This window comes from Mauremys mutica, chromosome 13, assembly GCF_020497125.1.
Source record: "Mauremys mutica isolate MM-2020 ecotype Southern chromosome 13, ASM2049712v1, whole genome shotgun sequence".
NCBI classification, from domain to species: domain Eukaryota; kingdom Metazoa; phylum Chordata; order Testudines; family Geoemydidae; genus Mauremys; species Mauremys mutica.
In genome coordinates, this window is record NC_059084.1 from 10,437,778 (window position 1) to 10,455,924 (window position 18,147).

At 41.4% G+C, this 18,147-nt stretch overlaps 1 protein-coding gene across 1 annotated transcript; it reads left to right on the plus strand.

Annotated features, from left to right (window-relative positions):
- The first annotated feature begins 5,347 nt into the window (after positions 1 to 5,347).
- LOC123347199 (aurora kinase B-A-like) lies at positions 5,348 to 18,045 on the plus strand. The gene is made up of 8 exons (XM_044984584.1): positions 5,348 to 5,371; positions 9,255 to 9,417; positions 10,663 to 10,720; positions 11,487 to 11,678; positions 13,317 to 13,455; positions 14,285 to 14,433; positions 15,480 to 15,654; positions 17,744 to 18,045. The coding sequence occupies exons 3-8, from the start codon at positions 10,683 to 10,685 to the stop codon at positions 17,915 to 17,917; spliced, it is 867 nt and encodes a 288-aa protein (XP_044840519.1). The 5' UTR covers positions 5,348 to 5,371; positions 9,255 to 9,417; positions 10,663 to 10,682; the 3' UTR covers positions 17,918 to 18,045.
- The last annotated feature ends 102 nt before the right edge of the window (positions 18,046 to 18,147 follow it).

Genomic DNA, 18,147 nt, shown 5'->3' on the forward strand with positions numbered 1-18,147 from the left:
CCAGAATCTTGAAGTCTGTGTACCTATCCTGACTTACACCAGCTAGGAATCTGACCCAATGTCCAAATCAGTTTTAAACTGTTATCAAGTTTCTCCCATTCAAGGTAATATCATAGGGTTGTCAAGCCTTTAGGATTGTTCTGGAGTCTCCAGGAATTAAAGATTAATCTTCAATTAAAGATTATGTCATATGATGAAACCTCCAGGAATATGTCCAACCAAAATTGGCAACCCTATAATATCTCTTCTGAAATAAGAGATTAATTCTATAGCGCTTCAACACTGTTTAAAGGCTGTGTAAGTAAGGCAATATATGTCCCTAATGACACAGGAAGAAGGGAGGAATTAGGTTAGAGCTAGGGCCAGATCATCTGCTGGCATAAATCTATCTAACTTTATTGATTTCATTGGAGCTATGCTGATTCACACCAGCTGCTGCTTGGGCTCAGCGTTCTAACTTAGGGCAGTAGGGGTGGTGTTCGAAAGACCCAGAGAGGTCAGACATGCAGTTAGCCTGGTAACTCTGACACATAACACCTCACAGAATCAGGCTCTAAGAAAATATGTTTTGACAAGAACTAGTTTTTTTTGTCTGGACATAGCAAAAGTGTGTTAAATCCAATCCTTCTATCCCTACCTAGCCTTTAGCAAAAAATTAGGTCCTGTAAACTATGTATCTGTGTATTAAACTGTGTAACTAGGTCCCTAGTCAATTTAGAGCACCTTTTAAAGTGAATTTAATTTAGTCCCTATTGAGTAGGAAAAGCATTTTTAAATGGCGTTAGCTGAGTCCATTTTTAAATATGGGTCCGGCTAGAATGGGTATTTTCTTAGGGCCAAGCCAGGCAGTCCCCAAACTCCACTCATTTTGAATACAATGGCAATTTTCTGAGTAAGGACTGCTGTATTTGACCCTTACTATGAATAGGACCATAACAAATAAGAAGCCAGATTAATAACTGGATATAAGACTCCCAACAGAATGGCCTGTATCAGATGCTTTAGAAGAAGGTGCTAGAAACTTCATATTGGACAATTCTGGAATAACCAGTCCATGCGGAATTTCCTTCCTAAACCATGTCAACTAGTGGTAAGTCATCAGCACTGCACAGGTTAGTAGTTATCAGCAGGGCCGCCCAAAGGGTTCCGGGGGCCCGGGGTCTTCGGCGGCGGGGGGCCCCCGCTTCGGCGGTAAGTCAGCGGCGGGGGGTCCTTCCGTTCCGGGACCCGCTGCCAAAGTGCCCCAAAGACCCACGGCGGGGACCCCCCGCCGCCGAATTACCGCCGAAGCGGGACCCACCGCCGAAGTGCAGCCCCCACCGCGGGTCTTCGGGGCACTTCAGCGGCGGGTCCCGGAACGGAAGGACCCCCCCACCGCCGAATTACCGCCGAAGACCCGGCTGCACTCCAGCGGCGGGTCCCGCTTTGGCTGTAATTCGGAGGCGGGGGGGTCCTGTCCCGGAGCGGAAGGACCCCCGGCCAGCGAAGACCGGGAGCAAAGACGCTTCGGGGGCCCAGGCCCCGCAAGAGTTTTCCGGGGCCCCCGGAGCGAGTGAAGGACCCTGCTCCAGGGGCCCCGAAAAACTGTCGTGGGGGCCCCTGCTGGGCCCGGGGCCTGGGGCAAATTGCCCCTCTTCCCCCCCCCCCCCCCGGGCGGCCCTGGTTATCAGTCAGTTCCTAGTTGAGGGTTGTCCATGTAAAACAACTACCATCTCAGTTGGCACTGCTTAGCCCTTTTGTGGCAGTCTCAGCAGAGGAGACAGGGCCACTGAGACTGAAATATCCTTTCTTCCCTAATGCAGCTTTGAGATATATTGGCTCATTGTTGTGGGGAAGCTTGTACTTCTGCTGCCCATGCGACATGTACTCCAGGGAGAAAGAACTTCACTCTCCAGAGCTCTCAGTTTGGCTCCTTTCAAGAATTGTAAGAGCCCCATGCTGTCACTTACTCTTGTCTATTAACACCTTGCACTATGAATAGTCCCATTGAAATGATGGATGAAGTTATTACTCAGCATAAGTCAGGGTGACAGAATCTGTCCCAGAACAATTAAAGATGAGATCCTCTTGTTTTTGGTTGTTTTTTTTATTTTTTTTATATGATTTCTATTTAAAACCCAAAGTCTGAGAAATGAAAACAGCCAGTGACATACATTTGGATCTCTTATCTCGGCCATTTAGAGAGTGCACTATAATAATGGCCTGTAATATTCTTCCTTTTAAAAAAAATATTGGATTCATTTTTGCACAAATCAAGTCAACTCCTACTTCATGTGGTATTTATAACTGTGAAGGAAAATGCTGATTAAAGCACATGTCAACAATCTTTGGGAGACCTTTTTTGTGGCTACAGCTGGATTTTTGTGTGTGAGAGTATGTTTTATTATGCTTATAAATCACTTCTGTTTCACTCCAGAAATATATAGGAATGGACAACAGAAAGCAATTATCTTCTGGAATAGGTGCTCTGTAACAAGAGGAAACTGCCAGAGAAGGTGATGAAAGAAGCTGTTTTATAACTTCTAGTTATAAAACAACTCCCAGCCAGCAGGGTTATAAAACAAATTGGCTAACACCAAAAAGTTGCTGTGGGTAGAGTCTGGGATGATCATGAATAAGCCAGTATAAATAATGTTTATACATGTTATCACCTCTCCAAAAACATCATTCTAGCTCTATCAATGGGATTCACAGCATCCCTGTGCCCTCTAGTGGCTGATAGGCAAATCTGTTTTCAAATACTGTATGGTAAAAATTAAATGAAGTACATCTAGTTAACATGACATGACATGAGTTATGTAGGAGGACAGTGAATAAGCATAGATTTCAGGTGATATTGGCCTCATAGCATTGACCAAGGAGGATTTACAGAGAATAACTTACAAGGTAGACTGGGAAGGCAGGAAATTCAGACTGAAGATCAGCGTGGCAAAGACAAAAGTCTGTGGCAATAGGAAGATGAGGAAGAGGCATAGATAAAAGTCGGAGACAAAGAACTAGAACAGTGGGAAAATTTGTGTCCATTGGAGGTTTAGTATCAAAGAATGGGAATTGTGAAGATGACATAAAAAGGAACCTTGGACTAGCTGCTGTTGCATTTAGAAAACTCTGTAAGATTTGAAAATCTAAAGACATATAGATAAAAATAAAAATCAGTGTATATGAAACAATTGTCATGGCAATACTCATATACGGTCAGAATATTGGAGTATGAGGAAAACTGATGAATATAAGATGTTGACTGTAGAAATGAACTGGCTGAAGGGAATATTGAGACTTTCATAACTGCAGAAAATAAAATGAAGTGATAAGAAAATGGCTAGGGCAAGAAATTGATTTAAGAAAGATAACTGCAATGGTTTGGGCACATGTCAAGATTGGACTCAGAAAGGATGCCATACATGGCGATATACCGGAGTACAAGGAACTTGAAATAGGGAATCATAGAATATTAGTACTGAAAAGGACCTTGAGAGGCTTTCTAGTCAAGGCAGGACTAAATATTATCTAGACTGGTGGTTCTCAAAGTCGGGCTGCCGCTTGTTCAGGGAAAGCCCCTGGCGGGCTGGGCTGGTTTGTTTACCTGCCGCGTCTGCAGGTTGGGCTGATCGCAGCTCCCACTAGCTGTGGTTCGCTGCTCCAGGCCAATGGGGGCTGCAGGAAACAGCGCGGGCCAAGGGATGTGCTGGCCGCCGCTTCCTGCCGCCCCCATTGGCCTGGAGCAGCGAACCGCAGCCACTGGGAGCCGCGATCAGCCTAACCTGCAGACACGGCAGGTAAACAAACCAGCCCGGCCCACCAGGGGCTTTCCCTGAACAAGCGGCAGACCAGCTTTGAGAACCACTGATCTAGACCATCCCAGACAGGTGTTTGTCTAACCTGCTTTTAAAAATCTCCAATGATGAGATTCCATGACCTCCCTAGGCAATTTATTCCAGTGCTTATCTACCCTGACAGCTAGGAAGTTTTTCCTAATGTCCAACCTAAATCTCCCTTGCTGCAATTTAAGCCCGTTGCTTCTTGTCCTATCCTCAGAGGTTAATGAGGAAAAAATGTTCTCCCTCCTATTTGTAACAACCTTTTATGTACTTGAAAACTGTTATCATGTCCCCTCTCAATCTTCATTTCTCCACACTAAACAAACCCATTTTTTTTTTCAATCTTCCCTAATAGGGCATGTTTTCTGCATCTTTAATCATTTTTGTTGCTCTTCTCTGGACTTTCTTCAATTTGTCTATATTTTTCCAGAAATGTGGCGCTCAGATCTGGACACAATACTCCAGTGGAGGCCTAATCAGCACGGAGTAGAATGGAAGAATTACTTCTCCTGTCTTGCTTACAACACTCCTGCTAATACAGCCCAGAATGATGTTCGCTTTTTTTTTTTTTGCAACAGTGTTTACACTGATGACTCATGTTTAGCTTATGATCCACTGTGACCCCTAGATCCTTTTCCGCAGTACTCCTTCCACAGTCATTTCCATTTTGTATGTGTGCAACTGATTGTTCCTTCCTAAGTGGAGTACCTTGCATTTGTCCTTATTGAATTTCAACCTGTTTCCTTCAGACCATTTCTCCAGTTTGTCTTGATCATTTGAATTTTAATTCTATCCTCCAAAGCACTTGCAACCCCTCCCAGCTTGGGAACATAAGTGTACTCTCTATGCCGTTAGGAAGACCAAATGTCTAATTAACTATATCATGAAACCATTTTAGATTAGAGGGAAGATTCAGTGGTTAATATCTGTACAATGCTTTGGATATGTAAAGCACTATTACAGTGCTAAGTTATACTTTGTTAAATATATTACATTTTAATAAACTGAAACTATGTCAATAAAACAAAGTCCTCAATGACTGAGTAATGCTTGAGGTTTTATATGTGTTTACATGTGCCAAACCAACATCAGACATTCGAGCCAGTAAAGAGCAATAAATAGGAACAGCATAAGAAACAGTAATGACACTACGTTCTATAGCACGTTTTAACTGTAGTGTGCTTCAGAAACTAAATTAAGCCTTAACACCTGTGTCCAACATTTGTTCAGCCCTGCTATGCGTTTACATTGTGATGCTGTCGTCAATGACATGATCATATACTGTTTATGACATGATCATAATTACTGTTTATGACATGATCATATACTGTTTATGACATGATCATAATCCTGCCTCATTAAGTGCACGGGCTGGACACAATCAAGAGGCAATACTAAAACTGGCATTTCCTAACTTTTGAATTCTTGACACTGAAACCTAAATAACATTCTTTTAGTATCGTTTTTAATTAAATGCATCTCTATATATCTGTTCAGAAAGCCGGCATTTGTAGCACCACAGATACCTGACATGGAAGGAATCTATCACTCAGGTGATCAATATCTGTTTAATATATGTCTGCCGGGGCGGCTCTAGCCATTTCGCCACCCCAAGCACGGCGGCACGCCGCGGGGGGCGCTCTGCCGGTCGCCGGTCCCGCAGCTCCGGTGGACCTCCCGCAGACGTGCCTGCGGGAGGTCCACCGGAGCCGCCTGCCGCCCTCCCGGCGACCGGCAGAGCGCCCCCCGCAGCATACCGCCCCAAGCACGCACTTGGCTTGCTGGGGCCTGGAGCTGCCCCTGATGTCCACTACCTAACTTGTGTACTTTCTCCCGTTTCCAGTACCTTTCTAGTAGCTCTCCCATTTGTGAACAGCAAATAACAAAACCCACTGCTGAGTGCTGGAACTCTAGTGCCAGCTGCTTAATGCCAGGTGGAGACAGAGGACAACCCCTGTCACGAATGAAAAATACAATTGTGCAGTGAGACAGGCTGTTTGCTTGGTGACCCAATCCCAAAGTAGAGAACAAAGCTTTATGAATTACACAAGTGACCCTGTAGTTGACTGTGTTCCTCTGAGTAAATACGGCCCATGAACCAGGACACAGTGCATTGTTTCAGAAAACAATACTGTGCTACGAGCTGAAGAAGATCTAGCCCTCTGCCATCCTCTTTTGTCTAGGTAGCCTCTCTCCTCCACAGAACATTTTGACTTGGCATTCAGGCTCCCTCAACACAGAATGCAGATACAAAGAACAGCAGTGCTCAGTGTCAGGGCCAGCACCATGGGTTTGAAGAAGTGAAGGATTTTCCATGCAAAATTCCAGCTCAGCTGAAGAGCTGAGAAGATTCCTTGCAACTTTGATGATTTTCACTCAGTATTAACATTGCTGCTCATAAAGGTGATGTGCAATCAGGAGCAGGGACCCAAATATAGACTCTCTTATTAAACTTACGTTTAATGTTCTCGCTTGTTAGAAGCTTATATTTGATAGGAAAGATTTAGCTTCCAACAGCCTGCAGGCTCCATATCGGTGCTTAAATGCTATGAGGATAGGTGCTCTAGCAATGCTGGAAATAGATGGCTTGATTACATAGCAATGGATTGGTATCCGTATTGATTTATATGTACCAAATACAACTACAATTGCCCATCCAGTGCTCTGGGCACCTATTCCATAAATTAAAAATGAGCTCACATAAACAAAGGACTGCCCATACATATCTCCATCTTACCCCACACCTTACTCAACGTCCTTATGAAAAGATGGGCTTTGTAGCCCAGGTGTAAGCCATTTCAAGTTGAAAGGAAATATTTTTTTGATGTTTTCAGTTCATGGTAGCTTTACAAATATTGTTCTTCGAATGCATTTTTTAAAACTGTTTTGCCAATATTTACTATGTTATGTGGAGCAATTTCTGTACTGCTAACCCAGGCAGGCAAAAATCATGAATTAGGGCCAGAAGAATCATGAGATAGTCTTAGAAATCATGGGATTTTTAACAAATGATAAATGTGACATTCTTTTGATTTCTGCGCTTTAGAGTGCATTCGGGATATGTCTTCTGGCCTTTCCCTGCAACTGTGAAGAACAGAAACTTGCTTAAACAAAACAAAGCCCACCCCTGAGCTTCTCATGAAATAACATCTCCAGAAGTTGGAGCTTTGAGAAAAAAACATTAAATATCACAAGGTTTGTGATAAAATCATGAAGATTGTTAATACTGCAATTAATTTGCCCAGGACTGAAAAATAATATTTAAAAAAATATATTATCTAAAATTACAGCACTTAGATCCTGGCCCTGCAAAAAATTAAGCACATTCTTCATTTTAAGCTTAGGAGCAGTCTCATTGATTTCAACTGGACTATTCAAGAGTGTGCACAAGTGTTTGCAGGGCCAAGGCCTTAACATGTACACAAGGTAGTCTATAACTGGCCCCTGGAGAGGTGTCTTTCCCCAGGTAATTCCGGTTTGTCATATTTCCCAGTTGTGACCACTTGGAGAAACCACTAAATTTACTTATAATCATAACACTTATTTCACCTGTAGAGCTCAAAGCATTTTGCAAAGATGGGTAAGAATCATTATCCCCATTTTGCAGGTGGAGAAACTGAGGCACAAAGAAAGAAAGTTAGTTGACAAAGGTCGCACCATGAATCAGTAGCAGAGACAGGAACAGGGTCTCCTCACTCCCAGGCAGTTGCTGCCTAACACTGATATATAAATATAATTGTGATTAGAAATGTGCCCAGGCATCAACAGATACTGGGATTTTCAGTTTGGATGTCATGGGTTTGCCTGTCCTAGAGTGAGGGATGAACTGTGACATTCAAATCCAGGATTGGATTCTGATTCCTTAAAGTTTAGAATTGGGATTTGAGACTGTAGAACTCAGGGCTGGCCTCAAAACTGAGAACTAGTTCTGGGTTCAGATTCCAACCCTACCCCTACACTGCTTGAGATGCTGAGATTCAGGGCTTTGGTCCATTGCTAATAATAATGAGTAATACAATAGCTTTTAACCTGTCACACTGATTCCCAAAGCACTTTGCAAAATATTAATTCATTCATCAGAAAAGGAATTTCTCTGCCTTTATTTAGGTTTATATAGTGCATTAAGTTGTGTGTTGATTCAAAGCATGTGTGTAACGATCTGTAATGTATTGCTCTGTAATAAATCAAAGCAATCTTCCCTAAAGCACTGTCCATTCCTTGGCCCATTTCTAAATCTAACTATATTATATTAACATTAGGCACAAGCCTGGAACAAGATTTGGATCCTTTTTCTGGCTCTGTGATTGACTTACTGTGTGACCCTGGGCAAGTCACTGCTTCTCTCTGTGCCTCAGTTTCACAGTTTAGAAATCAGATGTGGGGAGTCTGACTTTAAGGCCTAAGGAGTGTCACATGACCCTGGCCTTCTATATAAAGGGCGCTTTTAGAACTAATTTGTGTTTCCAATGCTAGCTGGTGAGGGTGAGAGAGAGGGGGGTAGTCTATGGAGTAGAATCTACTGAAGGTCAGAATGGAGATCCAGCGGAGTGCTGCCAATCTGGTCTATTTATTTTACTTTAGCTGTTTCATTAGAAAGTTATCAAGGGTCCTGGAACAAACAAACACCCTTAATTGTGGGCATCCATGTTTTAATATAGGTGTATTTTGCTATTGTATTGGAAACAAAACTTAGTATTCACTTAGTATATATGTTAATGAATCCTAAAATACTCATGTAGAAGGTTTTAATGCCTTTGGGCAATCTCTTACAAAATGTTCTTAAATAATAACTTGTCCACCTAAAACTGCAGAAGTGCAGCTTAGTTTCTGGCTAAGCTTTGGTCCATTTGATATCTATAAAGTGCTCGTTAGAGTAGATTTGTGTGTGACTGTTGTGCCTATTTTCTTGTTAAAGCCTCAGCTCTTGTGAAATGCATGTGTCTGATTAAATGAGATCTGGTCTATCTTACCAGGTGTAAGTGATTGGGTAAAATTGCTACATGCTCATGATGACTAATGGAGGAACATAGCAGCTTGCAAAGGATAGCCTAAGATTTGGATGTGATTATAGGTACCCAGCTTGGGACAATTTAAAAGGGCCTGATTTTCAGAGGGAGGGTGCAGAAAAATTGGGGCTGTTCTAAAATTAGGTACCCAAAATCAGTAACCACTCCTGAGAACAGCATGGAGGCCAAAGAATTCTAGTTTCATCCTCTTACTCCATTATATCCATGCTAATAGGAAACTTCCTGAAAGTGAGATGTTAGGATAGGGGTTGGGCAGTGGCAGGCATTTAAATCAGAGGGGAAATGGAGAATAGCCAGGTGAAGAGAGCAGTGGACTATACAGACACAGAAGAAAAAGATAGTCCCTGTCCCAAAGAATTTTTAATCTAACCTCATGGTGTTCTTGTCTCTTGGGTTTTCACTGCTGAAGTTGTCTCCAAAGCCAATGACTGTAAGCAGCTCAGATGTGGACCAGAAGAACATGAGAAAACATTTGAGTAGTTCCTGCATTTCAGTGCTTTCCTGCAAGGGGCCATCTTCTCCAACAATCAAGAATATCATAAGCAAAGCCAAAGCAGGATCAGAGTCTAAGGGTATGTTACTTATTCAAACCATAGCTGGACTCATCCCACAGGTTATGTGGAGATGGGAATTTTCCAGTTCCCAGACATCCTGAAGGGGTCACCCACTTGCCAAAGAACTGCTTACAATTTCAACCATAACGTCAAAAAAAATAGGGTCAGGATAGTGGAGTTGAAATTGGTCAAGGAGTAATCCAGCAGTTATTTGGCCAGTGACTTCTTTGGTGGTGTGAGGGTGAAATAGGATTCTCTACTTCTATTAAAAATCTGGTTGAGACTTGACTGGCTCTGAAAGCTTCAGATGTAGGCACTAGTCCTATAACTTCAACTGTTAAGGAGTTTATGTGCACCAAGAAGCTTGTGAAATGCTTTCTTTGCTTAAAAAAAATCCTGTAAGCCAGGTGACAACAGCAGAAGTAACTGAAATAATGGTGCTTTTTCAGGTGGTCAAAAGTAGCCTAGCTGAACTACAACAAACTAGGCAAGGATAGGCTGCTCCACCCTGTCAATAACTCGGTTTCAATGAGTTCCGAGCAAAGAAGTATTGCTTCCCAGTTCATGGTCTCTTATTTTATAAAGAAATGCAGAAACAGTACAAATGTCAGTTATACATAAAGGGCAGTTCAGCCTTAAAAAGAACTCTCAGTATTTAATGGTACAAAAGACACAGGATCTTCTACAAAGATACAAATGAGCTTTTGAAACTTTTTTTAATGGAGTGTTTATTCCTAGTCAACTGGAGCTCCATGTACCAAGAGGCAGAAATTGGCCCAGAGATAATTGATGCTTATTGTGCTCCAGACACCTTTAGACTGATAAAGGAAAATTGCACCTAATTTTATTAAAGGACAGTCTGATATTCCCCCTTGACTCTTACATTAAACATGCTGGTAGTTTCAGTGATCATCTTCCTATTCAAGAATGCAAGAGTTGCCTGGGTATGCCAGCTTCTTCAGTCCCCTTCCATCATGAGATAGCAATCAGTGTTTTTCCGCTGGGCTCTGGTAATTACACACCCACCCCTTCCATCTTCATCCTATTGTTTTAAATTGTACTTTATTGCCACCACAATTAATGGGTGACGTGATGTCTAACACTATGTCCAAACATTCCTAGGGCTGTTTTCACTGTAGAATTCCTACTCAGTGAAGACTTCCTTCCCCCATTCATCCATCCAAAAGCTCTCAGATCCACTCTACAAGCTACAGCATAAAAAGACACAATTTCTGTTCAAAAGCTGATGCATTTGTTTTACAGACGAGGAAAATGATTAAAAAATGGACACCAAATGTACTTCTGTTTCTCAGCTGCCCAGGTAACTATTCAGAAAATATCTCAGTATGCTGCTTCTGGAGCATTAATATTGTTTGCTGTAGAAGTCTCCAGATCATCCCAAACCTCTAGATACTACAAAACTATAGCTTTTTTTTCTGTGTAAGAATTGTCTTGCCAATTTCCTGAGTTGGGTTTAAAAGATACAGATATTTAAAGGGCCTTTCCCCTAAGATATTTAGAACTATATCTTACATTGTAGTGACTAGTATTTAAGGCCTAGATTTTTCAGAAATGTGCATATGCAAAAGTGCAGACACTTGTATGTGAAATCATGGCAGATGTGAGCACACATGGGCAGTCAAGTATCCAGCTGTCCATTTGCATATGCAAATTAAGCACAACTGAACATACAGGTGCATGTTTGACCTTGATAACCTGAGCCCTATTTTTTTTCAGTAACTTGGTAATTAGAATTGAGTCTACCAAGACTTTATTTATACACATTTACTTTGCTAAAATAATAGGACTATTTTAGCATGGAGGGCTTACACTGGGAAAAGGCTCTGTTTTAGGCTGCGTTGGCTGTCTTCAGTAACTTTGTCTACCCATTCACTTATATTCTATCAAATATCTAAATGTAGTAAATAGGAAACTTAAACATGTTGAAATATACTGACACCCTCATGATAGGGCTAAGCAGGTGCAGTGACATCTGTTTTACACGAAGATTGAATTTGACTGATATTGCTCCATTACTGGGAATTACGAATGTTATAATTTAATACTGATTCTTATTCTGCATGCAGGAAAATGTGGTGCGTTGATGACTTTGAAATTGGGCGGCCACTTGGGAAAGGTAGATTTGGAGCCGTTTATTTGGCTCGTGAACAAAATACCCACTTCATCCTAGCCCTAAAAGTCATCTTCAAGTCTGCCCTCGAGAAATCACAACTGGAGCACCAGCTCCGAAGAGAAATAGAAATTCTGAGTCATCTCAGGTAAGATCCTGTGCTTGAAAGTAAATAAAATAACCAGGGAGTGGAATTTACAGTCTGAGGAATGCTGGTATCCCTGGCTGACTTAGTCTTCGCACCCTCCATTTTAGCAAAAGCCAGACAGCAGTTTATTCTAGACCACCCTAGTGGCAAGCTCAACAAACTGGAGCCAGTCTTCTGGGTTGCCTTTTTGGTGATACAGAGAAGTGGAAAACGTGATTACCTTACTTCAAAACAACTTAACCTGAATTGGTGAACTTGAGAGGTGGGAAAGAAGGTAGAAGTGCCCTCATTAGTCTGTCATATGGGTGAGGAAAATCTCTGAGATCTATCCCTACAAACTACACAGATCATTGCTATCCTCTAAGAAATGTACAGCAAACAAAATGGTGTGCTGCTGGTGGGCCTCACTCTCCACCCACGCCCCCAAGAAATTGTTCCATTGCCTTTTTCAGTTGTCTACTTAAGGCTAGAATCTTGAGGGTCCTAATTCTGATAACTGTTCAGTTGTGAACGAAAGAGGATCTCATTGGGAAAGCTGAGATGCTGAGCTTGCTGTCTTGATTTCTAACGTGGTTCAGTTGTGCCAATCTCAGCATGCTTCTGACTAACCTAATTCCTGACTGCCACAGTTACAAGGCTAACTGTGCCTCTGAGCCCTTCTCTGAGCTGAGTTCACCCCCTCAGGTGTTAGGCCTAGTGCCCTTCTCCCACCAACTCCTAGGTGACAGTACCCTGTGTATTGTCTGTGCTCACCCCAATAGGTCCAAGTAGGGTTGAGTACCTGCAGTTCTTCCCTTTTGGGAGCTTGTGACTAGTAGAAAGAGTTTAATCTTAACAGCATGAACAAACCATAAGACAAAAGTTTGTTAAAGCAACAAAAGGGCTACCTACATATGTCTTGCCTTAAAGGCTTGCCGTCCTTAGCAGAGACCATACTCAGGTCTAATATCCCAGACACTCAACTTCTGGAGCCTGGCTTCACCCTCCCTCTCTTGAGTGACTCTTTATCCAGCCCCAAGTCTTATTGCTCTCCTGTGTTTTCTGAGCCTAGTTAAACCAGTTCAGGTAGCTCAAGAAGAGTGGGAGTAGTAACATTAAAGTCCATATTTCTGGGTGCTTGCTGAAAGTCTGTTATCTGGCCAATTGTCCTGGCTTCCTGCATTTCCTGACAATCCTATTATCAAATAAACTCAGTGCAGTAAACATGCCAAAAGCCAGGTCACATACAGCATTCATAAATTGTCACAGAGCTGCTCCAAATCCATCACACTAACCCTGGGGGGAATTCTCTAACCTTTTCCCCCACAGACCTCTGAAATAACAAGCACCATTTCTACAGCATGGCTTCTACTCCTGTTAAATCAGCAGCCAATGCTACTTAACTTCAGCTGTCCTATTGTCATTCTGTTAGTAATGTATCGTCTGTATTTTACGTACCTGATCCATTTAATTCATCACTAGACCAACTAAACCATGGGATTATTATTTTCCCACATGTGCAAGCTTTCATAACACTCCTGATCCAACTGAATAGGAATGTGGTGGTGGGAATCAAGAAATAGCCTAACATCTGGCTTCAGTGTTGTGATACTTGTTTGATTTTCAGCTACCAAACATGACCTTTCTGGCTTTTTTTAGGCATCCAAATATTTTGAGATTTTATAACTACTTTCATGACAGAACACGGATCTACTTGATGTTGGAATATGCTACAGGAGGGGACCTGTACAAAGAGTTGCAAAAACATGAGCATTTTGAAGAGACTAGAACTGCCACGGTGAGTAAAGTGTTGATGCTGCTTATGTTTTGTGAAGGGGAATGGAATCTCATCTTGGAACAATAATGTATGCACTGTAGACATAACACGCTGAGTTTGTATGCAGAACAAATCATCTTGCCTAAGTAAAACTCGTTGGAAATATCTTGCTCACAAAGTGTCTTGTGTGACTGCCAATGTTCCAGTTCCTGGATAAAGCCAGGAATTGCCAAGATGCAGCATGGCTTCTTTCTAATCTTCAAAGGTTCAGTACATCCATCCCTAGTTTTATATAGTACTACCATTAGCTTTCTAAGCCACTCTTACAAGTAATATCAAAACAATCACAGAATCTCAGGGTTGGAAGGGACCTCAGGAGGTCATCTAGTCCAACCCCCTGCTCAAAGCAGGACCAATCCCCAAACATATTTTTACCCCAGATCCCTAAATGGCCCCCTCCAGGATTGAACTCACACCCCTCGGTTTAGCAGGTCAATGCTCAAACAGCTGAGCTATCCCTCCCCCTAAATATATGGAGATATACCTATCTCATAGAACTGGAAGGGACCATGAAAGGTCATCAAGCCCAGCCCCCTGCCTTCACTAGCAGGACCAAGTATTGATTTTTGCCCTGACCCCTAAATGGCCCCCTCCAGGACTGAGCTCACAACTCTGGATTTAGCAGGCCAATGCTCAAACCATGGTAAATATCAAACCAAATCACTCACTGCTGAGCCATAACAAGGTTTGTATTTAACTTACTAAATGGCTAAATCGTATTTCCTATAGAAAACCACTACATAAACTGTGTTTGACTGTATAATTCTCTTGGGTGTGGCACATTCTGCAGTATGTAGAAGAAATATCTGATGCTCTGATATACTGCCATGCTCAGAAAGTGATCCACCGAGATATCAAGCCTGAAAACCTCCTGCTAGGACTTAAAGGGGAACTGAAGTTAGCAGACTTTGGCTGGTCCGTGCATGCTCCGTCACTCAGGTGAGTCTGACTCCTCTTTTCAGTGGTAAGACCACTACTATATAAGGACTCAGTCTCTATTCAACTGTCCTGTATTTCCAGCTCCTCCACTGACAACATTTTGGTAAAATCTGTCTAATATCCTAATTCTCTCATCTTGATTCACTGATGCCACATAATTGTCTCCAAAGAAATGAACTGTCGACAATCACTGGATTGTGACACCACTGATGGTGAGCAAGGAGGAGCAGGATTGGTTCAAGGTTGTGTGGTCCCTTGAACACTGAAATGAATCCTCAGGGCCTCCACAAAGGCATGAAAAGTATGTTCCTTGTGTCCTGCTTTGCTTCCACTACATGGTCCTTGAGACAGCATGAGCAGAGAGGAGGTCTGTCGGCAGCCCCAGGACCAACAGCTGAGAGAAGCTCTCCTTCAAGGCTGGCTATCTCTATGCCTTGACTGGCACTTTGAGGAAAGAAAGCAAAACCATGCATAGGGCTTTTCTTAGGTATTAGAATCTTTATTTTTTTCCAAAAGATTCTTGCAACACAGACTATAGTCTGAAATATTACAGTCATGGAGCCATATAAGTGCCTCTTGTCTTTCATGAAGTACTAAGAGAATGTTTTTGACTCTGCAGCCAAACCCCTCATGTAGCTTCTGTTCAACCTAATCTAGATCTTTGGCTTCAAGAGTTATGTCTAGTCCCCAATCAAAACTACTCCTTTAGACTGAAACTTAAGAAATTGTATGCACAGAGTCACCCAGCTTGCATACACAATTTTGAAAGTTTGTGCCTCAATTGGTCAGAAGGTTAATTGCTAGGTAAGTAAAGCACTTCCTAGGATTGAGACAAAAGCTAACCTACTTTCCCCACACCTAGGCAACAAAGCTGACATCCTACCTAGGGCAAGATCTTCAAAACAGCTCAGATTCTAGTGGGTCCAAATCTGGCCCCTAAAGTTCTAAACTGGTTGTGGATGTACATAGTAAATCAGTTATTGATAAATTTACTCTACCTTATTTTAATGCAACAAAATGACTGGTGATTTATTTTTTTTAAACAGGAGGACAACATTTTGTGGCACGACAGATTACCTTGCCCCAGAAATGATTGATGGGAGAACCCATGATGAAAATGTTGATGTTTGGTGTGTTGGTGTTCTGTGTTTTGAATGTCTTGTGGGGTATGCGCCATTTGAAACACCCACCCGCAATGAAACATATAAAAGAATTGCAGAGGTAAGCTTTCCTAAATCCATGGAAGAAGTTACTTGGTTTTGAGAGCAAAGAAAATCTACTCCCACAGGCAAACAAATAATTAGCCTCAGAAGGATTTTTTTAATCAGTGAAAGCTGATTTCATGGTACACACAAACTAATGAAATAATAGCTTAATTGATGATGATCAAAGTTTACAGATAGGCAAAGTAAGAAAAATGCTGCTTGAGAACTTTCTGCTTTAAGGATATTTACTTTGTATATTTTGACTGATGTTGACAAATTGTGTTTTAATGGTTATAAAGATTTTTGAATCTTGCCATCTGTCATTAAATAATTGTCTGATTTCCACCCTCCCATAATTTTCTGCAACTGAAAATTTAAATTGATAAAAATGGAAAAACTTAAACATTTGATACTTATTGAATTATATAAAAAATCAAATTCTGGGAAGCCTACAAATAACCTAATCATATAAAAGATTAGACTAGGAACTCACAACTGTCAGCACCACTGATAACCAGGCCAATAAATTCTCTTATTTAGAATCAGACACTGCTTGGGTTTTGATTTTGTTGGCATCAAACATGACTGGTTAAAGCACTGTCAGAGTGCATTACACAGAACTGGGCATCCCGTTTGATACCATCTCTATATTCATTAGGACCCCTGACATTCCCAGTTAAAATCTTCAGAACAATGTCAAAATAACATTGTTCATTATGAGAAAATCCTGGTTACCATTTCCCTCTTCAAAGTCTGTAGTTGAGCAGGGTTGGATAAAGATGCCTTCAGAGCACATGGACTCATTCTTAAATCAACAAGAGTCCTTAAATAGTAATGCGAGGCACTCCCTTTTACCAAAGTACTCATCAATTGTGCTACCTACTTACTAAAAATAGCACAAACATACTGTGGCACTTCAACTGGCAATACATATGGCAAAACTGTTACTCTAAATTAGTGTTGGATGTGTTTCAGACAGCTGCTCCTTTTTGTACAGAGTTTAGGGTGAAAAGTGGTGACAAGATGTAAACTACCTAATTTGAAACAGTGGATCATCTTGGATATAGATTTGGGGCCTTGTCTTGTACCCGTACAAATCTACTGGAATTTTGCCATTGATCTGAATGGGAGCAAGACTGAGTCTGTAATTTCTTTTCTATCTGCAAAATTGACATGGTGGAAGAGGGGGATGAACAAATGTAGATAAATATAATGAAGACTAGGGATATAGGTACAAAATGTACCAGTTGGTTCTAATACTGGCCTTATTCAATGAAGATTACTCTCCTTCATTAATTCTGTCTTCCACACTGCTCAGTACAAAAGGTCTCTTTAAAATTAAGCAGCCAACCAATTTATTCTAGTGAACACTATCAGCTAGTGTCCTTGACTGGGACTCTAATGTGCACACTGTATTGCAGATAATTGGAAGTGTATTATGCCAGAAACATCGATCTTATTTTGCACATTAATGAGAGTTAGACATATATCAGATAAAGTTCTTGTGATTCGATCTATTCTGTGGCTGCTGTGACAATGATCTGGTATAGGAGATGTTACAATGTAATTCTGGAGCACACAAAGAATCTTACTTTTCATTGAAATTCAGTTGTTGTCATCATAAGTTATAACCCAACTATACGCTATCAGACTTACATGCATTCCAAATCTTAACTGTCAATTACGAAAATGCAAGACTGTTGTCTTTTTTTGAAGACACTAATTTATTATCATGGAATTAGCTGGCTTTGGTAATATTGTTACATCACTCATTACCCATTAAGCAGTACTTTTTGTAGCTGTGAAGACTACATAAAACTTGACAACTGCTTGGTGGCTAGTGTGCTGAGACCATAGTCTATTGTGCTGACCAAAGCTGTCTCCTGTGTCAGTTTGTCATATAGTTTGATAATCTTTGCTCTAGATAGCTTGCAATCTCCCCCCAGCCCCTTCATTCTGTTTGTACAGCACCTAGTGCACTGGGGTCCTGGTCCATGACACAGGCTCCTAGGTGATATTATACAATTCATTGTACTTGCATCATACCTGCTGTTACCTTGTGGAACTAATGTTGTTGTTTCTTGTTTGTTTTTTTTAATTTCAAGGTTAAATTCACATTTCCCACATGGGTGCCTGATGGTGCCAAGGACCTTATTTCAAAAACACTTAAGCGCATTCCTTCTTTGAGGCTCTCTCTCAAAGAAATAATAAAACATCCCTGGGTTAAGAAGAACTCAAGGAGGATTTTCCCACCAGTTTATAAAGCAGCTGAACAATAAACTTGTGCTTCCACGAGAAGACACTCTCACTCTGGAATATTGACTACGTGTGCTTTTTTGAGATGGCTGGATTTTTTTTTTTAATTGTTAGGATTCAGTTTATCAGAATGAAGAGGAGTGGGAAGTATTAGACACTAACGTAGAGAACTTGCTGTGATGCTGGAAAGAAAAAAAAACTAGTGTGGGTCTTAAGGCTCGGAGTTGAGAGGTGGTAAGGAAAATAGCTTCAG

Bases quoted from the DNA above. Each gene is read 5' to 3' on its own strand.
- LOC123347199 (XM_044984584.1), top strand. From the start codon at position 10,683: ATGGACACCAAATGTACTTCTGTTTCTCAGCTGCCCAG. The intron at 13,456-14,284 runs GTGAGTAAAGTG...CACATTCTGCAG, and splicing joins AAGAGACTAGAACTGCCACG to TATGTAGAAGAAATATCTGA. The intron at 15,655-17,743 runs GTAAGCTTTCCT...TTTAATTTCAAG, and splicing joins CATATAAAAGAATTGCAGAG to GTTAAATTCACATTTCCCAC.